This window comes from Vidua chalybeata, chromosome 17 (assembly GCF_026979565.1).
Source record: "Vidua chalybeata isolate OUT-0048 chromosome 17, bVidCha1 merged haplotype, whole genome shotgun sequence".
Lineage (NCBI taxonomy): Eukaryota > Metazoa > Chordata > Aves > Passeriformes > Viduidae > Vidua > Vidua chalybeata.
Window position 1 is genome coordinate 6,961,251 of NC_071546.1, and position 26,444 is coordinate 6,987,694.

The following is a 26,444-nucleotide window of genomic DNA, read 5'->3' on the forward strand; positions in this document are numbered from 1 at the left end:
GCAGGGGTCGGCCGCGGTCCGCGGGAAGGAGAGAAGAGGGGAGCGCCTGTGCAGCCCCCCGCCCCCCCCCCCCCCCCCAGGAGCTCCAGGTTTCACTTCTTCTTTCCAACAGCAGCTCAGAGAGTTTTTGGTTGTTTTTTTTTGTTTGTTTTTTTGTTTTTTTTTTAATTTAGCCTTTAAGAGCCCCTGAGCTGTCGCCCTGGAGAGCCCCCACGGCTGTGGTCAGGGAGAGCCCCTCTGGCTGCAGCCCTGGAGAGCCCCCACAGCCGCCAAGAGCCCTGGCCTGTGCGGACTGTCCCGCAAACACGTCAGTCCTGAAAGGGGAAGGGGCAACAGTGCTGTGACGTTAATGTACCTTCGTCTCAGTTCCCCAAAGGGGTTCCCAGCAACCGCCAAGGAATTTCCAGGATCCCTGCCCGCTCCGGAGACGTTCCCTGCACTTCCCTTGGCATTGCGGTGGCTGGGCAGCGAACGGTGGCTCCTCAGCGCCTCTCGGTGTCCCGGTCACTTACAGCACTGCCGCCACACTGCCCACACTGCCGCGATGCCCGAGAGGACACACCGCAGCAGCCGCCTGCCCGGTCACGGCCTCGGCCCCAGCCGGAGGCTGGTGGCCACAATCGGCCATCGCCAGGTCACAGCTGCTCCCGGGAGAAGGGCAGCGTGCTCCCCGCGGGCAGCGAGAATTGGGAACCGAGCGCTCTGGATTCCCCGGCCCAATGTCAATTCCCAGAACTGACTCACTCGGGAGCACGAAGGGTCCCTGGGGAATCTAGAGGGCAAAGGGAGCGGCTGCGGAGAGAAGGGGATTTCTGGGCCCGACTCCCGTGGGCCTGGCCTGGGAAATCCCCGCGGCGCCGGGCACTGCCTGAGCAGGGTCTCCTGTGGCCACGGGCTGTGAGCGCCCCTTGCTCCCGGTCCCGGGCGGCAGCGGGGGCCGGTGCTCCCGCTCGGCAGGAGCCCCTTCGAGAGCCCCCGGTCCCGCTACCGCACAGCGGGGCAGAGTACCGGGGCAGCTGCTGCTCGGGGCGGCGCCGGGGCTAGGGGCGCAGCACGGGGACGCCGCCCCTTGAACGGAGCAGGGACACTCCGGTCCTGGTCTCGGTCTGATCCCGATCGCGGTCCAAGTCTCAGAACTTGTCCTGGTTCTGATCCCCACCCCGGTCCCGATCCTGACACCAGTCTCGGTCCCGTTCCAAAGCCCCATCCGGTCCCTGTCTGATCCCGACTCCTACTCCTGTCTCAGCAGCAGTCTGATCCCGACCCCTGTCCCTGTCCCAATCTGACCCTGATCCCGGTCCCTGTCACTGTCTGACCCCGATCCCGATCCCGGTCCCTGTCCCAGTCCCAGTCTGATCCCGATCCCAGTCCCGATCCCGATCCCTGTCTGATCCTGATCCCGGTCTCTGTCCCAGTCTGATCCCGATCCCGGTCCCTGTCCCAGTCTGACCCCAGTCCCGGTCCCGATCCCTGTCTGATCCCGATCCTGGTCCCGGTCCCGGTCCCTGTCCCAGTCTGATCCCGGTCCCGGTCCCCGTCTGATCCCGGTCCCGATCCCGGTCCCTGTCCCAGTCTGACCCCAGTCCCGGTCCCGATCCCTGTCTGATCCCGATCCTGGTCCCGGTCCCGGTCCCTGTCCCAGTCTGATCCCGGTCCCGGTCCCTGTCCCAGTCAGATTCCAATCCCGGTCCCCGTCTGATCCCGATCCCAATTCCACCGCCTCCCCCGCGCGAGGTCCGAAAGCGCCACCCAGCGGCCGCCTGGCCTCCTCGGCACTACAACTCCCGGCGTGCCTTGCAGCGCCGTACCGCGGGATATGCCGGGAGCCGGGGCAAGTGGCCTTTGCCTCGGCAGGCATGGCGGTACGCTGCCGCGCCGTAAAGTGCGATACGTCGCCATAGCGACCGTACTTCCCCCTCCTCCTCTTTGCGACGGCGCCGTGCGGTAGTGGCGGGTGGCGCCTTTGTCCTGGCGGCGGCGGCCTGACGGGGCACCGGGTCCGGGCCAGGAGCGGCGGTGAGTCTGCGGGTCCGCGGCCCCGGTGCGCGGAGCGCCCGAGCGAGAGGCTTACGGCAGCGAGCCCCGCAGAGGGCCCGGTCCCTCCCGGCTCTCGGCCGAGGCCGGGCCGGGCGTGCCTCGCGGCCTGCGGGCGGGCCGCGCCTCCGCCTCGCGTCCGGGCAGCGCGGGATCACCGGGATTCCGTGGGGCTGCTCCGCACCCCCGGAGTAGCCGGTGTGCGGGTTGAGGGGCGCTGGCAGCGCCCAGGCCCGGACGGAAGTAGGGGAAGCAGCGGTGGGAGCGGCGGCCGCCGGAGAAGCTCCCGGCCGGGGGTCCCTCCCCGCTGCCCCGGGAGCCGCGGCGGGCCCGCGCTGAGCGGGGGCCCGGGGCAAGGGCGGGCCGGGGCGCGTTCTGACGGCGGGAGGAGGGCGGGGGCGCTCTCCGGGTTACCGCGTGGGCGGCACCGCGTGTGCCCAGGTGCGGGGGCCGCGACGGGCGGTGCCAGCGCTGCTCCCGGCGGGCCCTCCCGGCTTTGGGGAGAGCGCGGCTCTGCTCCGAGGGAAGCTCTCTGCTCCGAGGGAAGTTCCCTGCTCCTCGGCACCTCTGCCCTCCGTGCCCGCTGTTTCTGCTTTGCCCCCGAACTTCATGGAGACTTGTGTCGAGTTGCGCTTGTGGCAAATGAGTGGCAGTGTCCCACTCCCGCAGTCTTGCTTCCTTGAGGCTGTAACGCTGTTAATAAACAACTTTGGTTTTAAATATAAGATTTTTAGAGAGATGTGGCTTTAATTAATTCCCAGAGGACTTGGTGGCTCGGCTCATGAGGTGCCGTGGGCTGTCCTGTGTTAGGACCCACAGTTACTGTGCGGGGAATTGGCACCTTTAAACTGTCCCGGTGCCTCTCTGGCCGCATTCGTACAACAAGACTTAATGTGGGAATTAGGCGCTGACCTGACGTAGAGTGCCCAGAGGTGGGACAACATTCATTTACTCTGGTCTTATGATCACTAAATGGCCCTTAACTATGTAATCTGCCGTGTGGAAAATGGTAAGAGGCAGTGAATTGTCTTAGATGAGAGTTCTGGGGCAACTCATCTGATTTACTGATTGTTTTGAAGTGGGAGAATAGCTCTCTGGTTTTCTTAACGTGAAAAGTTCTTGCAGCCTCTTCCTCAGACACCCTCTGCTTTCTCCACCCCTAAGGAACACGAAAGGGAATTTCTTACAGCTTTTTATACTGAAAGTGAGCTGTCCTGCCAGCAGCTACAGGCCTGTTCGACACCTGTTTGCTGTGTGTGCCTGTGCACTGCATCCTACTCTGAATGGGATCTTGGGCTAGATGGTGCCTTCTGTGTTTTATTGCTTCTTATTCATTTTGAGGAAATTTTGAAAGCTTCTCTACCCTCAGCTGATGAGAACTTGAGCTGCAGTAGTGGAATAGAAGTCCGATGCTTTCGTGTTTAAAAAAAAAGGAATTTGGTACTACTCATGGGGAAGATAAAACTCTGTGTATGTGTGTGGACAAACTTGCAGGGGGACTGGGGCAAATATGATAGAGGAGATTAATTTTGTTGGATTTTGTTTTGGGTGTTGGGTTTGTTTTCTTCATCCCGGTTCTGGCAGTTAATTTTAAAAAGTTTATTAGACAAGGAAGCGTTCTCTGTCCCCCATCTCTGGAGGGTTTCCTAAAAAGGGGCAAGACTGATACAAATCTGAAGTTGATTGATCTTTAAAGGATAAATAAATACATTTTATGTCTAAGATCTGGAGTAGATGTATTTTTCATGCCAGTTAAATATTCATATAAAGTCGTCTTATCTATTTTGACATTTGATTTATTTATTTAGAGATGACTTTTAAATTGTATTTACTCCAGGGTACTGTTAGGGAGTGTCTTGGTTATAGGCATTGCATGATTAAAAAGAGAAGTGTCTGTTGATACACTCAATTTCATCATCTTTCTTTTTCCAAGCTTCTTGCATGTTACAAACAGAAGATCCCATCCTGCATTCCTGTAGGTGAATGTTTAGGAAGTAGAACAACTTTATTAAATAATTTTCAAACTTTTAAGTTCACCTTGAAAGTTTCAGTGTTATTAATTTCTTTAAGCTTTATCTAAAGGTGAATTTTAAACCAGAAGGTCTGAATCCTGGGGATGGTGTTTTTTGTTAGCCTTGGCAGTGTTTGCTTGTTTGTTTTGGGTGTTTTGGTGTTTTTTTTTTTTTTTTTTTGCTGGGGTGTTTTTTTTTATTATTATTATTTGTTTGGGTGAGTTTGTGCAGTGAATGTTGCTGACTGCTCCAGCTGTGTGCAGGGGTGTGCACTAAAGGAATGTGCTTTTTCTGCATGGGGGAGGTGAGGAAGGGTGCAGCATTTACCTGGGGGTGGTTAAATTCCCAGCTATGGACCCGCCTGCTGTGGGAACTGACATCTCCATGGGGACAAGGGTATGCTGTTTAACAGAGATGCAGATAAGGACCTGTGCTTTCTGGGATTGGAAAGCTGAGATTTCACATGTAGTGAAGTGATCCAGATGTGGTCACTTATGAGAATTTCAGCAGTATTTCCTGATACCTCATTCCAAGCCCTGCTGGAATATCTGGGCGCTGTTATGCAATGTTGCAATGAGTGTTTCCTTTCTGCTTATTAAAATATTGCATAAATTTCAATATTTCTTATCAGTGGATTGAAGAACTAGATGTGACAACAATGGGTATGTTGAAAAGCTTAAAGTTAAGGAGTTTTAGTGGAAAATTAGCTTTATTTGTATCTTAGTTTGGAGTCAAACCATTAAAACCTATCTGCAAAATAATTAGGTTTGCTACCTTTCAGTATTACAGAAAAGCTCAACCAGAATGCTGCAGTGAGTGTTTTTGCCTGACCTCTATGTCCCTCATATTAATATTTCTCTGGAGTGAAGTTTGCATCAAGCAGACCCAGTTGGCTTCTAGTCTGCAAAGCTGTTAAGTTTAATCTTGTTCCAGTTTAATTTTAATGTCATGGATTGAAATTATATGCATGGCCATTTTTTTTTTTTTGCGAAGAGTTGGATTTGGAACGAAAGCAAAATGCCTCGAGGACGCAAGAGCAATAGCATCAAACAGAGCGACTTCACTAACAGCACCAATCCTCAGGATTTAGAGAGAAGACTTTTTGTCGGCAATTTGCCCACAGACCACATGACTCGTGAAGAAATGGAAGAGATATTTTCAAAATATGGCAAAATCAGGGGTTAGTATATTATCTTATGCCTTTTTGTGGCAGGGATTTCAGGGAGAAATATTGCTTCATGCTTGTCAAGTGCTATTTGACGATGATGAGAGGAGTGACCAATGTTGTTCCTAAATAGTGACCTTTTAATGATCATTTTCTCTGCCTGCATTTTGTCTGGAAAAGTGATTCCTTCAGTACAGCTCAAACGTAATGCAACTATATCAGCTATGTTTTAGCTTTTAGGGTCACGGTGTGATGTCACAATACTCTTTGATAGCCTCTTAATCAAATCTTGGTCACTTCACGGTCTGTATTTTGGTCACTGCCTTGTCAGAAAGAACCTGATCAGAGTCTTTGAACTCTGCACTTTGATCCTGGTAGATTTGATTTTCCCAGGAAGCTTGCATAGTGGTTTCTGGGTAGAGTTCAGCTGGTGGGGTTAGCGATGGCCGGGTGTGGGTCAGCACTGTCCGTGGTTGTAACTGGTCTTGCCCTGCTGTTAACTCTTGCAGCCCTCAGCATGTACCATGGCTATGGGTTCGTGCAGTATGACCGTCTAGAAGATGTCCAGGCCGCTCTGGACGGTGAGAAGGGTCGCCTTTATAAAGGGTATAGATTAGGTAAGGAAAACTGCTCCTCGCTCTCCTGACCCCAGCATGCGTTCGGGAGAAAGAGTGCTGTTGTTTTAAAGCCCTCTGGAAAGGTCACAATGTGACACTTGTCTGGCCTTAGTCTCAATCAATTTAATCAGAATGTATTTGCCTCCTGAGTTCCTGCTGTGTGCTTCACCTGCAGTGTGGTTCACCTTGCTGCCTGGGTCTTACCCTGAATTTTTATGTGTTAGTGTTTGGAAAGCTCTGTTAGCCTTAAGAACAGAGAAGAAACTGTGCAGCAAGTGAGACCTGGAAAGGGATCATTGAAATGTCCAGCACAGAGTTTAATAACATTTGTAAACCAAAACTGGGCTTCATCTTGACGTGCTCAAAGGAATTGGTTGCAGTGCTTAGCGGCTGGTTGGCTAAGTAAACTTAGCTGAGATTTTTGCACAAGTGGAACCAGCCTTTAAGTAGTGCTATAAATACTGGATGCTTTAAAGAGGATATTTTCATAAAGATGAAGATAATTCTTCTAAATGTGCTGGGAGCAGACTTAAATGGACATGAATGGTTAGAAATCCACGAGTAATCTTTTAAATGCAAGGAAAAAAATTACTTTCAAAGTAAGCCTATGATAATTTGAAGAAAAACAGTGTGACTTAAAAAGAATGACAGGAGGAATAAATAGTAACCTGTGGGAAGGTGTATGTGCAGTAACAAATAGGAGCCTGAAGATGGAAATGAAGGCAAATAGACAAGAAGGGTAGAAGGATACAAGAAGAAATGATGTCCAGCATTATCCAAATGTAGAGACTTAAACAGGAACAACTTTGGCTGTTTTAGAAGCTAAGGGTAACTGAATGGCAATGGTCTTCTTCTGAGAAGACCAGTTCATGTTTCTGCTGTCTGTTTTTGAAGAGGCAGGAGATGTGTTTAATGTAATTTCCATTTTAGTAGCAAAACCAAAAAGGTAAAACTGCAGCTACCAAATCTAGAGCTCTCAAAAGAATTAACATCAGTGAGGCTCAGTGAACTACTGACCTGCCTGGTCTGTTACTGGTGTTTTTCCACAAGCCTTGGAAAACTAGGGAGTTTCCAGGGAGCTGGTAGAGTGCTGCAGGTGAGCCAATAGGCAGGGTAAGTGGAATGAGCCTGGCATCAGAGCCTGGGAACAAAGGGATTCTTTCACCTGACACTGATGAGAAGGCAACTGATTAATGTCCATCAAAATAAATCCTGTCTTAGTTACTCTTATGGTACTGCAAGCTCTGGGGCTGGAAGTAGTAGTGTTAGTGTACAGATTGCTGTAAGGTGTTTGACTTGATAAGAAACAAGAACAGTTAAAAACAACAGAGTTAAATTGATTTCAAGTGAATCTAGAATGGAATAGATGTAACATGGTGGAATGTCTCAGTGCTTTGAGTGGTGGTCTAGAAAAACTGAGTCCTGGCCATACAGGGCTTTTATAAGTGACTCGGAGAGAAAAACATGTTTTTAAAAAAGGGTGAAATAAAGAAGATTGAGTCACTAATGGTGAAAGGATCTGGACTTCCTGCCCTGGATGCAGACAGCCCTGAGCTTTAAGTGAAGCTGACAGGGAAGATCTGCACCCAGCCAGAGTGCTGTGGTCGTCCTTGGCTGTGCAAAACACAGGCGTGCAAGTAGGGAGGTTTTGGTATCTGTGGGATTTTGCTGCTGGAAGAGTGCTCAGTTTTGTATGCCTGGTTCAAAAAGGATAATGCTGAATTGGAAAAGCCTTGAAAAAGCCTGACAGAGGTTTAGAATTAAAGAACGAGCCCAAGCAAAAATCTCAAGAGAAGGGAGTGATGTGATCTCTGTGTTACAGACAGATCTGGCGATCAGGGAGTTTTAGTGTAGTAGGCATAAGTGTGACAGTGCCTTAAATGTGAATAAAGACTTTTCTCTAACAGCAGAGTAATTGGCTTCTGGAGTAATTTATTGGATCTGTGGTGGTTTCTGTGCTCTGAAGACTTTTTAATTGGAATTGGATGTTTTGCTAAAAGATAAGCACTAGTTCAGTGCCACTGCTGCACTTGAGATAGATGGATTCCAGAAACTCCCGTCACCTGTATTTGTTCAGAAGGTTACACTGTGTGATTACAGTGGCCTGTCATCTCAAAATCCTACAGGACAGAAGACTTTTTATTTGGGATTTTTTTTTCCTGAAGTTTTGTCAGTGTTCAAATCCTTAACTTGTAAATGCTGTTGGCATTAAATAAAATGTTACTAAATGTGTTTGTTTTGCACTAGAGAAGGATCCCTGTCAAAGTTTTTGTTTTTTTTTTTCCCTTCTAGTAAAATATTTTTGTGGAGCTCTAAATGCCTTTTTTATTTGAAAGAAATGTATGATATCAAGTGTAAAAATCATAATAGGTTTCTTCAATGGCATCTTAAAACAGAAAATAAAAATAATCTTAAACCAAAGAAAGCAGCTAGTGTCTTGCTTAAAGATAACACTTGACTTTAAGGGGCAAAATTACCAACTAAAAAATGAATGCAAGGAGAACAGTTACTTCAGTTATATTATACTGTCTGAGTATTAAATACAATCATTAATAACACAGTAAGGTAAAAAGTTTTGGGAGAGTTTAACTCCAGTGTAGCATTATACAAGTATTTCCACAAATGCACAGTAGTGTTTTCATATCTTTAGTAGTAAAACTATTTAGAGAATAAATGTCCTTCAGATGTAGTTTGTAACAGTAGACCCTGCAGCTATGTTTGATCCTGGGGAGGTGCTTTGGGGTCTTGTGAGTAGTGTTACACTGCAGTTGTAGTTAATGTTCAGATTGCACTTGTTTCTCTGCCCCGTCTGAGAGGCAACATGCTGCTTGATTGACATCAAGAACAAAAATTAGACCTGATCCCTTAATTACAATTTTAATCTTGAAAATACGAAGAATAATTTGGGATGTTACAGAAGATATTAAGACTGAGTCTGCCTAAAGACATCACAGCATATTCAGTTTATGTTCTTATGTAAGAGCTTTGAAAGTGGTTAATGCAAATAACTCATCAGAAATGTTAATTGTTGATAGATTCTGGGGGAACAGATAGGGCCTTGATTTGGGTTCTTTTCCTTAAAAGGTTCTCAGTAAAATGTCCAAAGTCACGTTGCTGTTTGCTCTTGCCCCCATCCAGTGCATTGTTTCATCTTCAGTCAGCTGTCACGGGAGGCTTTGAGAACAGTGTGGGTCCCTGCCAGTTCTGGGCAACTTCACTTTTGTGGGTTGAGGACAAGATTCTGTTTCTTCAGCTCTCTTCCTTCTTTGTGTTTCCCTTCATGGTGTATTTCACAGAGATGCTCAAAAGCCAACCAGTTGCCTTAGTCTGCATCACTTTTACAATGGTGTTTTGAATGCACTGTGTTGACTTCATAAGGAGCCTGTGTTCCAAGCTCCTGGATCCATTTCTCAGTGGTGGGGGCCGTGTACCTTAACATTGCAGCAGTCTCTTGGAAGGCAGTTGCACGTGCCCTTTTGAGAACCCTTGGATTATTTCCAACAAGGGTATCGGCATGCTCCGTTGAACAGGACTGGCTGTGAACTTAAGACTGTGCTGGCCATCATTCCTTTCTCGGAGGTTTTCAGACTCTGCTTTTTCTCCTAGAGTCCATGAGTCGCTTTCTGCTTGCTCATAGACTGCAGAAGAAAGAGGTTCTCTTATGGAAGGAAGAGTCTGGATGTAGGCCTGAACATGCAGGGTTAAAACTTCACCCAAGCTGTCCACACTATTTTGAAGTCAAAGAAATCCATGAAATTTTCATTATGATGTACTATCTAAACTTAATAAAAAATTGTCAAAGTGACAATGTCTCTCTGCTGAATGGATTTCCTTGCACCATCTGGATGTTGTTGAGCTTAAGTTGCTTTCATTTGAATTGTGCTGATGATCTTTTTTTTGTTTCATAGCATTGAACAGATGGGTTGATTATTCTTTACAGATATTAATAAAGCAGTGGAAAGAAGAAATATGAATAAGGCTTCATCAAGGTCCAGTCCCACACGAAGGTAAAGTACCTGGAAGCAGTGCGTTGTAGTAGGAATTCAGGCCTTTGGGGCATGAGCCCAGCGGCCTGTGCTAAATGTCTGTGTCTCTTCCCTACTGCCACCTCCCCAGTCAAACAGTGATGGTCCAGCAGGAAAGTGTCTGCTCCACCTCTGAGAGCCCTTTTGGCTTGGGCACCTTGGGAGGCACGAGGGAAACCTTGTGTCTGCTGCCATTACTGCAGCCCAGCACTCACTTTTGCAGCACAGGCTGTAAAAGACTTGGGAGGAAGAATACAGTTGATGTTTGCTCCTGCCTCCAAGGATCAGAGAAGATGAGACATATCTAGAGAATGCCAAGGGGCTGCAGCATTTCTAGTGCAGAGGATCTTGGGATCTTGCCTCTTCTGATGTTGAAAGCTTCCAATGTTACCACGAGACTGGAAAAGAGTGCTTGAGCAAAACACAAGACAGAGCAAATATCTCTTGTCTGCCCATGTGGCTGTGTTATCAGAGCCTGGAGCCAACCCCCCCCGTGCAGTTACTGTTGTACTCTCCAGCTTCTCCTGGCTTCCCCCCCTGCAGTGGGCACAGCACGTTCACCTCTTTCACCTCCTCTGTGTAGGCAGCCACAGGCAAGGGGAAAAGATATGGAGTGGCCTGTCACAGGAAGATGACTTCAGTTTCCTTTCCACATCATCACTAGGAAGCACACAAAGACATGCTCCAGTGTTGTTTGATACAAGATATCCACCCTGTGTGCCTCTGCTGTAAAGCTTTCCATGAAAACACATGGTGCTTGTTGGACTTGAAGGTAATTGAGGTGCCACGTCTAGTGTGCTTTACTAGCTTGAACTGTTAAATTACGAAAAATGAGGGGAAAGTGCAACTAGCAAGACATCTTCACCAAAAAAAAAAAAAAAAAGGCAGAGAATGAGTAGCTGCAATTCTTGGTATCATCTAGGATTTTTATGCACTGCACATAACCCAACACAGGGCCCAATGTGCTTGCAGAGACCAGCATGTGGGCATCAGGCCCAAGAAGTGCTGGGATTCCTGTGGCAGATGCAGCAAGTCTTGGGCCTGGGGTGTGCTTGGTGCTGGTGGGAATATGTGAGCAGCAGGCACTGATGGCACATCTTTGGCCTCAGTGCCACCAATGCTGCAGCATTGCAGGGGTGAGGGGCAGGCGTCTGTACCATGAGCATTGATCCTTGGACTGCACTGCAGAGGGACAAGCACAGGCACTGATGGCATGGGCATTGCAACCTATGTCATCCTGCATGTGTGCAAGAGCAGCTGCCTGTGCTGCAGTCCTATGGAGCACTGGACGTGACTGGACAGCAGCCAAAGGCTTTGGTGCTGCTGTGACATGCACTGGATTTCAGCTGGCACTGCAACACCGTGGCCATCACATGTGGTTAGCACCAGGTCCCAAGCAGCACTCTGGGCACACGTGGTGGGGTCACAGTCATCAAGTCCTGGGCATGGCTGTGATCAATGGGCTCTGGACCACACTGTGGCCTGGGAGCAACAGCTGCCACTGCTGCAGAGCCCCACGCTGCACCGCACACAGCAGTGCTGGGCCAGCAGGGCCAAGTCCCAAGCAGATGCAGGCAGTGGTGCTGATGCTGCAGGAGCCAGACCATGGTGACTGAGGTGTGGAAGCAGAAGGTAGAAGCTGTGCCTTTGTGCTGCTGTCTCCCTCGAGCAGGACAGCCATGCGGGCACAAGAGCTGAGGATACCTGTGCCACATCTCTGCTTCTGTCACAGTTGTGCATTGTTCATTCTGGATCTGTTTGTCTCTGCGGATAATGAACGTGGCCTGTTCTGGTCACCCCCACTCCAGCTGGAATAAATGTCATATGCCAAACAATTCCCCTGCATCTGGTTGTTTTGCTAAATGGTCTCACACCTATGGAAAGATCAGTTACTCAGTATCCATTAGAGAAAGTCAGAAGTTTCCCCTGAGCTTCAGCCATCATTCCTTGTAGGTTTTGCGGGAAGGGGCATATGATGTGTCTCTCACAGGATGTGGCTTCAGTGCAGATCACAAACAAAAAGTGGATTTATATGTCCAAGAAGGTGAAGGAGTTTACACCTGGCTCTGCAAATTCATTATGTCACTTAGAGGAGGAGGCAGCTATGTGTACTCTTGGTGGCATCTCTAATTTGTCCCAAAATCTGGTTTGTATCTGACATACAAACAGAGAATACCAGCACTCTTATGTGTTCCCAGCACAGCTGGGTGTCTGACACCAAAATCCATGCACAGACTGCTCTTCCATCTCATTCCTGTTACTCTGCCTAACACCAAACTTGGGCTCATATGACTCGTTCTCTCCAGCTGATCTCTATGTGACTGCACTGCAGTGGATGCAGACGTAGGTTCTGCTTATCTTTCATAAACTAGATTAGGCTGTTTGAGGACTGTAAAAGTCATGTCAAGTATGGGAAATAAAAAGATTCAAAAAAAATGGTTTTTTTTTCCTGATGGTTGTCACTATTTTGGGGAAAAACCAGTCCAAACACATGAAGCTCCATAGTTTCTCCACAATATTTTTTTTAATGCTTTGTTTTGACTACTGTGAAGTTATAGTCTTCTCTGGAAAACAGAATACAACCTGAACAAAAAACCTACTGCTTTGGGAAAAGATGAAGACTGGAACATTATTCTTCCTTGCCTCTGAAGACTGCAGTACAAGTCTGAATGAGATGGATCATTCAGATCCAACAGAGAAGCCTTTTGCGGCCACTGAGGATGCAGTGCTGGTTGGGTTTAGTACCCTCTTAACCAGGGCATTATAAACTTATGGCTGGCATTCTACAGAAACTATCCCTCAAATCCAGGACAAGGCCATAGCTGTCTTTGCTTTCTGTCAGCACAAATCCAAACACAACATGGAACCTGCAATGTCTTTCCTCGCAAGCTGCTCCTTTTTTAATCATGTGCCAGTAACGTTACTTCAGGTGTTCTGCTGTCATTGATGAGCAAATTTAATGGATCCCTTGAACACTCCTGGCTATTGTGTATATGTAGGTATTAGCCTACATCACCTTAAATTCTCTCAAAGTATTTGTCAAACATGATTGATAGATCATCTATGGCTGATGTTGGAGGTCAGAGGCCTTAAAATGGTGGTTTCTGAAGTGCCTGTTCACTTCATCCACAGGTGCTCTACACTTAGTGCTCCATTAAGGAGCTTTCTGGGTCTTGTTTGGCTGTGCTGAATATTAGAATTAAGAACCTTCTCCAGACAGCTTCAAAAGTATGACTTTTGGTCAATGTTTGTTGTTGTGGGGTAAGAGGGAGGATTCAGCTGCTGTAAAAGGTGACTTTGGCACCTCAGGTAAGAGATGTAAGGGTAACTATACTTGTGTTGTTAGCAGGCTAATGGAATTTCCCTGGTGTTTTCCTCAGAGAGCACTATGCCTACGGGGATGGCCGAGATGCCAGGCGCGACCGCTCCCCTCTTCGGGGGAGCCCACGGAGAGACCCCAGAGATGGCAGAGATGGCAGGAACGGCCGAGATGCTAGAGACGCTCGAGACATTCGAGCTAGAGACATGCGTGATGCCAGAGACCACAGGGACCCACGGGACCTGCGAGACCCACGGGATATCAGGGATCCAAGGGACTTCAGGGACCCACGTGATGTTAGAGATCTTCGTGACTCGCGGGAGCCACTGTATGACCGATACAGGGATCCACGGGATATGAGAAGTGCACGAGATGTGAGGGATCCACGGGATATGAGAGACCCTCGGGACTCTTTGTACAGGTAAACTCTCCAAGATCCTATTTGCCAAAGTAATGTTTTTATGGCATTTCTGACACAATTGTTTGAGTGGTGTCAGGTGCTTAAGGAAATCACCCTTGCCTGGGGACAGTTGGGTGCTGCTCTGTGTCTTATGAGGAGCAGATGGGTACCTCAGAAATTAAACTTGGGGGAGGTCTGGGTGTGATGCTTTGCCCAAAGTCGCTGCCTGAAATGGTGCTGCAGGAAACCATTGCTGCTTCTGAATGTTGCAGACGAGACGAATCTTACGACCGTTACCTGCGCCTCGACGACTACTACCGGCGCAAGGATGACTCCTACTATGACCGCTACAAGGAGCCAGAGGGTGAGTACCTGTACCACTTCAGAGGAAGGGTGCCATGGTGCCACAGTGCCACAGTTGTTGCACTCTGAGCAGGTCTGCAGGGTGTCACTTGTCCTGTCCCTGCGGCTCATTTCAGACCGCCTGAAGCGCGAGGAGCGGCGCCGAGAGGAGCTGTACCGTCAGTACTATGAGGAAATCAAGAGACGTTTTGATGCAGAGAGACCCGTGGATTGTTCTGTGATAGTGGTGAATAAACAGACAAAGTAAGAAAATAGTTATAATCAGTTTTATGGCATGGTAGAAGATTTAAACTTAGTCCTGCCTTGAGGCTGTTTGTCTTACAGGTTGCTCTTGAGGAGTGTGGGTTTAGAGTCCCCAGGAAGCTACAGCTCCCATTTTTCTTCTGGGAATATATGTTGATGAGATGAGGAAATATATCTTGTGCTTGTATTTCCCCCTTGTAATCTATCGATATACCTTCTTCTGATACTTTTATACCTACTCTCCATATCAGCCTACCATTTCAACAGGTTGTAGGGTCCTGTACTTGTTTTTCGTGTGTAGCATGATATGGAACTTAGGAATATGTGCCAACCAGGTGACAGTACAGAGCAGGGGTCAGGGTGGATTGGGGGTGTTAGTTCAGAGCTCCTGCTGGATTGGTTCCTAGGCCAGACACCAGTCATTGCCATTAGTCCAGTGTGCAAGAAATACAAAATCATTGCTGAAGACGGTCGGGGACGGTATCAAAAGCAGGTGTAAGTATTAATCAGGGTCATCTCCTGTGGTTGGCTGAGCACTTACTGAGTTCATGGGGCAGGCACTCTATTTGGAACAAGAGGTACACCTGGCACAGTAGTAGTAGATGTAGTAGAGGGCTTTAACAATGTTACCAGTCTGATGTCTGTATCTTTACAATTAAATATACTAAAGAATAATAAATATGTAAATAAATCACAGATCTGGCTTGTAATCTGAGGAAAATGTTGGGGGAAAGTTAAAGCTCTGTCTCCTTCACCCTTCAGAGAAAAGATCAAGAGTTGCTTTTCTTTAAATTTGCTGTACATATGGGGCAGAAAGAGACATCTGGTACTTGCCTCATCTGCTGGTAGAAAATGGAGCAGGAAATGGAAACAGGAGAAGCAGTGAAACTAGAAATAAACTTCTGATGGAGTTGATTACCTATTGGAACAAATCTTGAGAGGAAATTTTAGATCCTTTATCCCCTGGTGGCTAAAATTCTTTGAAAAATATTCTAATAGAGTACAAGTTATTGTGCTTGACCCAAGAATATTTTTTTTTTGTGCCAGAGAATTAGCTTAGTATCCCAAGAATCATTTTGGTCTGTAACAGCTACAAACCTTAAGAGCTGGAGCTTGTTCATAAATCTTGTATTGAAGCACTGGTCTCACCTGTTGAAAGATGACTCCTGAATACCTTAGATACAGTCATTTGACTTCAAAGCTCTTAAAAAGATGGTTGAAGGGGGGACAGTTTTAATCACCATTACAGACTTTGCCTCCAAAGACAATAAAATAACCCTCTTTCTTGAGATGTGGGTGCACACAGACTGAATTTGTCAGACTTTTTGTGCAGACAGTATTGCAGGTTTGGTTCTAAGTATAGTAAGCTTAAATAAAACCCTTGGCAATTCAAGCTCAGCCTTGTGAGCTGTGTTTTGTGCTTGGATAGGGAAGTCTGTAGGACAGGGTATACAGGAGCTGTGGATCCAGAGATGCTGTGTTGGCAGTGGGTAGAGCAGAAAGCAGCTAGTAGAAAAGAGCAGGCCAATAAGGAATGAGGCACATAAGAACAGTTGAAATACAGAAAAAGCAGGAGTAGATGAGTTCTGTAGGTTGGCTTCTCTGCTCTGTACCCCTTGGACCTCTGCTGGCGTAAATTTCTTCCCCTAATGAATTCAGTTGAAATGCATTTATTTGTAAACAAATTTGTGATAGTGTAAATCCCTTTGCAAATGCTCTATTTCTCAGCTCAGCTAAGGCTTGATTTGTAATTTATTTTGGTTGGACTGAAATGACTGATTCAGATCAGAATAAGGGCTTTTATATTGCCATAATGGGATTGCTTTAGTACTGTCCTGGTAAATCTCATGAAGCTGGGCAAGTAATCAGAAAAGCAAATCTGAGATGGTGGAGAGGATGCAGTGCCAAGGTTTCTGTTCCTGTATGTGACTGATTTGTTAAACTGCTGGCTTTGCTTTGTGGTAGGGAGTACGCAGAGTCCGTGGGGCGGAAGGTGCGGGACCTGGGCATGGTAGTGGACCTGATCTTCCTCAACACAGAGATGTCACTGACGCAAGCCCTGGACGATGTGAGCAGAGGAGGGTCTCCTTTCGCCATTGTCATCACCCAGCAGCATCAAGTTCACCGTTCTTGCACTGTTAACATCATGTTTGGCACTCCACAAGGTACTAAGGTCTCAGTAGGCTGGGAATCGTGTGGTCACTCTGAACCTTTCTTTCAGGGAGACTCATACAGGACAAAAGTCCATCCTTGCTGTCATATAAGTAGTTATAAATTACTTGATACCATGTCATAAATGTGAATATCATTATTTAAAAGCTTCCTTAATACTCTATTTGCCCCTTGTCAAAAGGAATGTCTGATTCCTGCCAAGAGGGAATCTCATCTGTGTTCTTGGCTCCTAACACTGCCAGCCTGTGCAGTGTTAGGGCAAGTCGTGAACCCCAGAGCTGCACTGCTCTGGGAGACCTCTGAGTAATACCAGCCCAACCTTACTCTACCATTTCTTGCTCTCGGAAGTAGTGTGTTGGGAATGTGGTAAATTAAAGGACAGATTTTAAAATCAAATGTGATTTAATAAGGATTTGCTAATGGTAGATATTTGATAATGAAACTGGGAAGAGTTATGAAAAAATAAAACTACAAAGTGTTATGAAAAGATAGATCTACAAAGTGTTTGGGTATACAGGCTCCACCTTCTTAGCACCTTTACACTTGTCACATCACTTTCCATCACAGGGTGTGATTTGGTTGTTGCATGAGGGTGGGTGTAGGTACTAAAAATGCCTTGTCAGAATGTGATTGGGGAAAGCAGCTGTTGCCCTGATCGTAGGCCTGTTCATGTAATCTGTGACTGGTTTGACCGCACAGTCACACAGGTGATGGGTTTGACCACAGATGAGCTTTCAAAGGTTATTTCTCCCTTACTGTGTTCCCAAGTAATGTTCTGTGAATTCATCTGGGAGAGGAAACCTCTGAGTGCACACTCAGTGCTTGGTGTGTGCTCAATGACTGGAGAAGCCCAGTTTCTTTTAACATCAGATGCAGATGTGATAGGAGAGCTCCCTCATTTCCTGCAGACACACAGCTCACATGCACTGTCACTGAGCTTCCCATTACCCTTGGTTTTAATTCTCAACTTCTTTGGTTTAACACCTGTTAAACCTTTGGCAGGAGGCCAAAGCTTCTTTTCTTCACTGGATCTGCTGGTGTATCAGATGTGATGGGAACCCCAGTCATTAGCTCATCCATTAGTTCATTCCAGAGATTAGATATGGTCACTTCAACCGCTCCTGGCCACCTTTGCATGCATGTTTGTTTCAGGGAACTCTTTCACAGCTTGTGCAAAGCCTAATGTTAAAATGAACCCAAGTTTCCTTTTAGGAGGAAAAGGCTTGCAGGATTTAATGTTCTGCAGTTGTTAAAAGGACCCTGCCCAGAGCTTTGGGCACTTTTGGGAAGGTAAAGGCTCTTTTGATCTCTCAGTTTAAATCTGTGTTCAGGTGACTGTTCATGTGTGTGCTTCAGGAGTTGGAAATAATGATCTCAAAACCCACCGTTAAAATTGCCCATTACTCATTTAATTACAGAAGAATTTGATTGCTGCTTGTTGCCTCAAGAGTGGTAAATGTGAGCAGCCATGTGAGACTGAGCCAGTGCTGCTCCCTCCCCAGCTGCATGTGCACATGAGATGTTAAGGCACTGGCAGCACAGAAACAAACGTATTCCCATGGCTGTTCTCCTCTGGGAAGCATGCACCCTTCAGAGGGCAAGTTTTGGATCTGTCCAAGGGTTTAGCAGTAAAATGACTGGGACCATCTCATCTCAGAGAGCTGAGAATTTATATGAGAGATAGAGGGAGCTGCTTTCCTTTTAACTGATGAGAGACAAGAAAGACATTTCTGGGCTGAACTCTCAGCTGTGAAAGTAAAGGCTGGCCTTGCTGGCTGATAGCCGTGGGCCTTCTGTTGGCTTTGAAAATGTAATTGTTCCTGTGTGCCTGGGAAGTTCCCAAGTCTGCACTCACACTCCCTGAGTGCTGCTGACTGGGCAGTGCTGGCAGGTGGGAAGAACAGCACCTCCATCAGGGTCACTTTGGGTCACTCAGAGCATTTCTTCCTTTGTGCAGAGCACCGCAACATGCCCCAGGCTGATGCCATGGTGCTGGTGGCAAGGAATTACGAGCGCTACAAGACAGAGTCCCGGGAGAAGGAGCGGGAGGAGATCGCCCGGCAGGCTGCCAAGATGGCAGACGAAGCTATTCTGCAGGAGCGGGAGCGCCCACCCCCCATGGAGGAGGGTGTCAGAGGAGGTCACCCTCCCGGGATCCAAACTCTCTTGAACCTGCTGGCAGACAATCGCTATGTGACTGCTGAGGAGATGGATAAAGTCATTAATTACCTGAGAGACCGGAAGGAACGGTTGCTGCGGGGCAGCACTGAATCTCTGCAGAGTAAGTCCCACAGCCCCAGACAGACTTTACTGTGTGGTTTGTGGTCCTCAGGGCTGGGACAGGAAAAGAGTCCTGGGACTGCACAGGAGTTTGGGAGCATAACATCCTCATGTAGTACCTCATTTTACTGAGATGGATGTGTCGTTGCGTGCCGGGAGACAATTCAGAGTATTCATGTGGAAGACATTTTATGCTGGATTCTCTTAGGGCAATAGCAGGACTGCCATAACTGGTTGGGCTGCTACGCTCAGTTCTCTAGAGTGGTGTGGGTTCCCAGAGCTGTGCAGCTGTGATCTGAGGGTGGATGTTCACTGATGCCATGTCTTTGGTAGCTGTTTCATTAGTTTTCTTTAGGTGTCCCTTCAAGGGCATTTGCAGAGCTTTAACTACCTTTCTTTTCTTTCCCAGCACCCATGTCAAGACAACCTTTGGGGGCACCTTCAGGATCATCACTGGGTAGTCAGTCCAACCTTCCAAGTTCTCAGGCTCATCAGAGTTCACAGCCTCTGGTCTCTAGTCCTTCTGTTCCAGTGTCCTCTTCTACTCCTCAGCAGGAGCTTCAAGCAAAAATCCTCAGTCTCTTCAACAGCGGGGCGGCGGCAGCAGCCGCTGTGGCAAACAGCGGTCCTGCGGCCTCCGCGGGCTCTTTGGGCAGCACTCCCAACCAGAACTTTGCTAACCTGGCCGGCGGGCAGCCCCGGCCAGCACAGATGAATGCTGGAAATTTAAACCAGGCTCAGCAGAGATTGCAGACTCCAAACACGCAGCTTCCTGCTCTCCCAGGCCCTTCGAGAAACGCAGGTCCAAGACCTGGAGCTCCTCCACAACCTCAGCCGCTCTATGGTCAGCACCAAACCCGCCTCCCTGCGCCTGGCAATGTGCCCGCCCAAAGGCCGGTGTCTTCTGGTATCAACTTTGACAACCCCAGTGTACAGAAAGCCTTGGACACCCTTATCCAGAGTGGTCCTGCACTCTCCCACCTTGTGAGCCAAACTGTGGCCCAGGGGCGAGCGGGGTCCTCAGCCCAGCAACCGATGGGTGCCTACCAGCGACACTATTAGAGCTGAGCTGTTGGACCCATTCCCTTTCCCTTTGCCATTCCATACTTATAGCTGTTAAAGAAGTCTCCCATCCTTGACCGGGGACAGATGCCCTGGACATGCATGTCCTCTCCTCTCTGGTGAGAGCATACCCCCTGCAGCATTGCTGCCAACGGTTGCTGGCGCTGCCCTCCCTCTCCTTGGTCTGGTTAGCAATGTTTGGAGCAGAATGCTCAGTTTTCTCCACGGCACGATGTGCTGGACTGTGTTGGATCATTGGTTGTCTTGTCCCATCCCAGAAGCTGCCGCAGCTTTAGTCCTGCTGCATTTTCCTTACTCCCAGCACCAGGTGCACCTTCCCACTGAGGTGCAGTCTGGGCTCACTGATTGGTCTCGGTGTAGTTTTGGATCATCAGTTTTGATGAACTGGGGGACTGAACAGAGCAGCAAACTGACGGGCCTTGGACACCCACCACTCTGGAATGGGCACTATTTTTCTTTGGATTTCTTTTTTTTTTTTTTTTTTTCCCCTTTTAATAGCATATACGTAATTTGGAAAGTCCTGTGATTGTGCTGGCAGCCAAAATCATGAGGCACATGCCTGACCACTGCTCCATAACCAGGACTGTGCAGTCTGTCCACAGCTGGCCTGCCCTGTCCAGGCAGAGAGGCCGGTGTTCCTGAGCACTCACAGAGTGCTGGCAGCTGTGGGCTGAGCACACATCTGCAACACAAGAACTTCCAGCCAAGGCAGAGATTTCAAGTGGTCTGTCAATTTTCCTACCGTGAGTAATCAGTGTTAAGATCAACCTGGTAAATTTGGTGTCTAAATTTCTTTTTCTTACAATCTTTGGCACTGTTGTTAGTGTAGCTTAGCTGCAGCCACACTGATGTGCTGCTGGCTCTCCCTGGGAATGCCTGTCACCACATACTGGGGGCAGTGCTGCTCTATCAGACCTCTTGTTGTTGATGGATGTTCAGTCCATCTGAGGAGGAGAGGCAGTGCCAAGATGTTAATACCATAATTTTAAACATTTTTTCAACACTTTGGTAGCTGCAGCGGACAGTGGAGTTGTACATCAGGCAGTGATTCCTCACCGTGTTTTTACTGGGAACATACTTTGATACCAGAACACAAAACATCACTTAACTGTGTGGTCTTCCCCGTCATGGCCTTCTTGGAGTCTGTGGGCTTCCTGCAGAGAACTGTGAGATACTAAGAAAGCAGTGGATTGAAGCAGAGGATTTTCTTTGTCCCAGGTGGTTTGTGTTGTAGCATTTCTTTTATCTCTGTGCTGTTAACAAAAGGACATGAATTTCTAATAAAAGGTCAGAAAAATTTCTTGTTGCATTTTTTTTGACACTTGAGTACTCTCAGAATACGTCCTTTCACTGTGTTTGCTGTTACTCTCCTCTCCTGGATAAGCTGTGCTGGAAGCTCCACACTGGATGCTGAGCAGAATGTGTGTGGACCTCACAGGTCCTGACTCTTGCACAGCACTGGGGTGGCCTCAGGAAGATGTGGTGTGGCACAGCCAGTGTGAGGAGTCCAAAACCTCTCTGGTGACAGGTGGTGGGAGGGACGGGTCTGGGTCAGTGCCACAAGCCAGCATGAGGTCAGGGCTGCAAGTCCCTGTGCCTTCAGCACTGGTGTCCCACGGCTTTGTGCTACCATCACCCCACAGGCTGAGTCTGGACAGCAGTGTGTCTGTCTGCTCTCTCTCCTCCTGATAGTTCCCTTTTTCCACCTCTACAATCCTGCAGCCCGGTAGAACACTTTTGCTGGGGGGACCTGAGATTTTTGTGAGGTGAAATGTAGGAACTGCATCCCTTTGGAGAGGCTGTTCTCTCCTTGTGCTTTGCTTCCTCTGCAATCTGCACACTGTCAGGGCTTGTTCCATGTTGTGGAAATGGTACAAAATAGCTGTGGAGACCTGGAAGCAAGTGAAAAGTCCCCGTGCAAGTAGTGAAGGGTGTAATAAAATCATTTATTGCATTTTGTGCAGACAGGAGTCTAGAAAAATGAATACAGGTAAAGCAGTAAAGCAGTAACAGGGAGCATTCAACAGCTGAGGAGCCACTCCTCCATGAACACCTGCACAGAGAACACAGGGTCTGCACCGAGGCGGCCTAATGCACAACACTGAAACACACACAGAAATTAAATGCAAGCCTATTAGGGTTGTTTTTTTTTTTGGTTTGCAACCTGTTTTATTTACAAGGTTTTAAACTTAATTGCATTGCTCTGCACATAGATTCTCTAAAACACAAAGCATTCTAGGTCACTACATGTCTATTGAAATATTGCACTCGAATAAAAGTCACTTGAATGGACAGAGAACATCTAGCTACAGTGATTAAAAGAGTATTGAATGAACCGACTTTGTGATAACATTCATAACAAATATATTGCACATGTAGCACAGAAAGTGTTGTAACCAGCAGATCTCAGACCTTTCAGTCTTTCTGCTAGTTTTTAGTCCTGCTACACAGAGGAGGGTCTTGACTCTTCTAGTGCAACTCTTGCCCTTGTGCAGTCTCTTGTCCTCGTCCAGCCACGGACCAGCACCTGCCCAGGCTGGATGTTGCCTGTGCCTCCCATCCCTGCTGCCCTGTGGCTTGCTGCCCGTGTTGCGTGGTGGCCACAGCAACCTGAGCTGCCCTCCACAGTGACCTGAGCTGCCCACTGCCGCTCAGAGGCCAGGACTGCTTGGCCCTCTTGCAGCAGGGACTGGAGCACGTGCCACCAGCACTGTGTGCTGGCCCAGCACTCCCTGCCAGCTGTGGCCACGCTCCAGCCCACCCTCCCGTGGGTTGTGCTGCTCAGTGCTGCTCCAGCAGCAGCCTGCCTGTAAAACAAACTGGGGGGTCAAGACCTTCCTGTCTGGAACAAAAACCGGACCGTGTCTGCGCATGTGCCAAGGAGGAACTTGCATGTGTACCAGAGGAGGACACTGTCTTCACCACGGTGGAGCGGCAGAAGGGTGCTCCATGGGGAAACTGAACACTCACAGAGGCCAAACGTGCAGGGCTGGGTTTGTAAACTAACATGCAGTGCTGTCTGCTAAAACTGGCCCTCTCCAGCCGACGGCGAGGGGACACGCTGTGGAAACCAGCTCCTGTCTTGCCACAGCCAAACTGCCTGGCAGGGGTGTGGGAGCAGCCCTGACTCTGTCCAGAGCTGTGCCCCTGCTCTTGCTGAAGGATGGGGAAGGAGAATGCCTTTTTTCAGCAGTAGTGATGGAAAGGAATGGCCTTCCTACTCCCTGGGGGAGCCGGGACCGTGGCTTTGCCGTCAGGGTGGAAGTGATGCTGAGGGGAATGGGACCCACTGGTGATGCTGGGGGGATGAAGCGAACCTGTCAGAAGTGTGCCCTGGCTGCTCTCACCACTGCTCTGCAAATGTCATTCCTGCATGCCCTGTACCCGCAGCCAACGGAGGAGCCTCTCACCTGATGCTGTGAGGGTGGGTGCTGTCTGCAGGCTCAGCAGAGGCTGTGCATAACCTGTCCCTGCCCTCTGCCCTGCACCACGTGCCAGAGCAGGAGGGGACCATGCTCAGTGCCTCAGGCCCAGCCAAGCTGCAATTAGAGGGCAACTGCAGGGAGTGAGTGGCATCTTGTGAAGAGGCAGAGCAGCTGGCAAGTGCTCGAGGCCCAACAACATGGTGCTAACACATGAGCTGTGTGGGCAGGCTGCTGTGCCTCCCCCGCTGCTGCTGAAGTGCCTCAAATAATTTTGGGAGGCTGGAAACAGCCCGTCAGCTTGTGTGTGGTGATATAAGGCCAGCTCCAAGGGGCAGAGCAGCTAAACACTGGCAAATGCTGGTTCCCATGGGCTGCCCTTCCCAAAACTAAAGGAACTTTACACTTGCAGACCCCTACCTGCTCTTCTCACAGCTCCTGGGCTGCTGAGGCAGCAGCAGGACCGGAAAGTGCTACCCTGTGCATCTGCAGCACTCATCAGCCCTGAGCTCCTGTGCTGAAGCCAGGTCTCAGCTCAGCCTGACAGTCCCCCTGTAAATGCTGAGCTCCCCATGCCTGTGGGACCTGCTTCCACAGCAGCGTCTGTGACACAGACCTGCAGCCACACAGGCCACCGAGCTACCCTGGCAGAAAGTCTGGCTGTGACTGGGACTGCTCCTGGAGAGAAGGGAGGCACTTCGGGAGTGATGGAAATGTAGGAGCAAGGTATGAGCAGGCACAGATGTGCAGCTGGGGCTTGGTTTTGGTCTAGGAGTGTGTCTGAGTAGTATCTTACAACAACAACGAAAAAAATCCAACATCAAAAAACCCACTGCTCTTTATCCAAGCATCCCCAAATAGCTTTGGCCTGGACCTGGAGTAAAGGAGCTCTGAAAGGGAGCAGGGGCTGGAGTGGCCGGTGCAGGGGGATTTCCTGTTCTCAGGGAGGCAGGAGCCAAGGTTGGCAGGGGGTGGAGTGGGCAGGGAGCTGGGAGCAGTCAGGGCTGCCCGTGCCAGGCAGGAGACAGCTGCTGCCTGGATGGACACCCAGGGGATGCTGTAGCAGCACCCGCTCCCCCTGCCCCTGCTGCAGTGCAGAGCAGCACTGGGGAGCGTCTGAAGGGGCTGAGGGGGCGAGTGCTTCAGCACAGGGGCCCAGCTTTGGCCAGGGACGAAGTACTGCCCCAGGGCCCAGGCTGGCACAAAGCCGCCAGCGCTGCCAGGAGAGGGCAACTCTTAGCAGGCTGCACTTTGAGTGGAAGCTCAAATCTGCTGTGAAACAAGTTCAGAAAAGTGACTTCTTTTCCCTGAAAACTCTTAAGAAGCTAAATTGAGAAGAGAATAAACCTGCGACCTGGCCCTTTCCCAGGGGCTGCTGGTGGCCGGGGAAGGCTGCAGCCTCCACCACCACTCTGGAGCGCTCAGTGTGACGGATGGGCTCCTGGTTTGTGCAGGAGCAGCCCGGCTCAGCTCCCCGTCCCTGCGGCCTGGTGCTAGCAGAGCCCTGCATCTCTCAGAATAGATATAGATCTCTATATATAGACTTCATCTGGTTCTATTAACATAAATATGATCACTTTAAAAATACACGTACTGTATTATGTACACTATGTACATGGGGCTGGGGCGGGCGCCAGCGGCACCCTGCTGCCCTCGCACCGCTTCCTGCGTGGTTCCTGGAACCGTTCACATTTGTTAAAAGCGCCTCAGTTTCTCTTCTGTGAGAGATGCTGGGGGGGGGGGGGGGGGCGGGTGGGGGACGGCGGCGGGGGCGACCCTGCAGCTGCTGCCAAAGGTAAGAGGTGTTTGATCTGCCCCGGGGGGCTGACGGCTGTGGCGTGGCTAGAGCCGGGGCTGCCCTGGCCAGCCGGGTGAGGGAGTGTCAAGATGCTGGGAGGGCAGTGGGACCCCTACAGCTCCCCCCCCCCCCCCCCCCGTGACGTCTTGCTGGTCAGATCAGCAAACAGCCTTTGCATATGTTAAAAATACACACAGATCCAGACTGTCCTACAGCCCCCGGCAGCATCTGCGACTGCCTGGGGCCGCGGCCAGGGCTGGGTTAGCAGCAAAGCCCTGGGGAGCAGCAGGGAGTGCAGCGGGGCACAGGGGGGACCCAGACACATGTGCAGGTGCTGGGCCCAGCCGGACTGGCTGGTGCTGGGCCCTGAGAGCCCCCAGTTTAGTGCGGCGGGGGAGCAGGGTGGGGGTCCGGGACACCCCTGCGCCAGGCCAGAGCAGGCACTGGTGCCTCGGGGGTCCCCAGCACCCAGGCGGCTCCAGCGGCCGGAGAGAGGCCCCGGCTCACGCTGCACATGGCAGGGCGCCTGGCGGCTCCCGACACCGCAGCTCCACACCGCGAGTCCCGCGCAAGCACCCGGACAGCGTCAGGGGAGAGAGAGCCTGGAGTCAGGCAGGAGGGACAGGGAGCACCCCCAGCTACCCTAGGTCAGGGCTCCTGCTCTCCCGGCCTTGCTGCGCTCCAGCACCTGACCCCGCACAGCCGCCCCCCACCCTCTGCCTCCTCCAAACCATCGTGCTGCATCTCCACAAGCTCAGCCCGCGGTCTCCAGAGACGACGGTGCGGAGGCAGCGGCCAGGTGGGGCTGTCCGGGCCCATGGCGGTGAGGGGCAGCGGGGGTGCAGCGCCGGGGGAGGCAGCCCCGGGCGCTGCTGCAGGTGGGGAGAGCAGCGTGCTGGGGCCTCTCTCTTCTCGCAGCGCCTCGCAGGGAGGCACGGGCGCGTCCAGCCGAGTCTGTGCAGGAGTAGCAGCACGGTGGGGCCAAGGTCCGTCTCGGCACAGCCGCCCTCCTGCCCGGCCAGGGGCTGCAGCGGCAGTGCCGCGTCTGGCGGCGGGGCTGGCCCTGCCAGGGCGGGCGGTGGCGGCAGCGCCGAGCTCTGGTGCTCAGTCCTCGGTTCACTGTATATATTTATATATAAACAAGGACAGCAGTGCTGTGGTGTTGCAATGAGGAACAGCTGCTCTGGTGCTGGATGCTCCCGGAAGATCTGGTGCTGCAGTTCGAATGGAGAGATCAGGGGCACGGCCAAAGCCAGGAGAAGGTTCTGCGCACCGGCTGCCATCCGGCCTTCCCTCCTCCCCTCCGGGAGCGCGGTGCAAAGGGGTGGCGGGGCTCTCTCAGTGTGCAGACAAACCTCTCTCGCGCCGTCTTTCAGGAGTAGATGGTGATGACCTCCCGGCCCCCACCACGCACCAGGAGCACTCTGTCCAGATGCTCCGTCAGCACCTCCAGGAACTCCATGTCTGTACAGCTGTCAAGGAGGACACACTTCACACTTGGGGAACATGGG

At 50.0% G+C, this 26,444-nt stretch overlaps 2 protein-coding genes across 6 annotated transcripts in view; one reads left to right on the forward strand and one right to left on the reverse strand.

The window, feature by feature from the left end:
- Positions 1 to 1,825: 1,825 nt before the first annotated feature.
- On the forward strand, positions 1,826 to 21,012 carry NCOA5 (nuclear receptor coactivator 5). Of its 3 annotated transcripts, XM_053958340.1 has the most exons (10): positions 1,826 to 2,016; positions 5,040 to 5,226; positions 5,721 to 5,828; positions 9,769 to 9,835; positions 13,234 to 13,593; positions 13,845 to 13,936; positions 14,052 to 14,178; positions 16,144 to 16,343; positions 18,308 to 18,631; positions 19,040 to 21,012. In XM_053958340.1, exons 2-10 carry the CDS (start codon positions 5,064 to 5,066, stop codon positions 19,690 to 19,692), a joined length of 2,094 nt encoding a protein of 697 aa, XP_053814315.1. In that variant the 5' UTR covers positions 1,826 to 2,016; positions 5,040 to 5,063; the 3' UTR covers positions 19,693 to 21,012. The 3 variants fall into 3 exon arrangements, with proteins under 3 accessions (XP_053814315.1, XP_053814316.1, XP_053814317.1); XM_053958341.1 differs by lacking the exons at positions 5,040 to 5,226; positions 5,721 to 5,828; XM_053958342.1 differs by lacking the exons at positions 5,040 to 5,226; positions 5,721 to 5,828; positions 9,769 to 9,835 and having other exon boundaries at positions 1,827 to 2,016.
- A 626-nt stretch (positions 21,013 to 21,638) lies between these two features.
- Positions 21,639 to 26,444, reverse strand: part of SLC12A5 (solute carrier family 12 member 5) — a 31,440-nt gene continuing 26,634 nt past the window's right edge. For 2 of the 3 annotated variants that reach the window (XM_053958647.1, XM_053958645.1), the window contains exon 26: positions 21,639 to 26,397. In XM_053958647.1, coding sequence (XP_053814622.1) covers positions 26,306 to 26,397 — 92 coding nt within the window. In that variant the 3' untranslated portion in view covers positions 21,639 to 26,305. The remainder of the gene's footprint in view (positions 26,398 to 26,444) is intronic. The other variant, XM_053958646.1, reaches the window with a different exon arrangement.

Coding starts and splice junctions, on each gene's coding strand:
- NCOA5 (XM_053958340.1), top strand. CDS start 5,064: ATGCCTCGAGGACGCAAGAGCAATAGCATCAAACAGAGCGACTTCACT. Junction 5,227..5,720: donor AAAATATGGCAAAATCAGGG/GTTAGTATATTA, acceptor TAACTCTTGCAG/CCCTCAGCATGTACCATGGC. Junction 16,344..18,307: donor CATGTTTGGCACTCCACAAG/GTACTAAGGTCT, acceptor TCCTTTGTGCAG/AGCACCGCAACATGCCCCAG.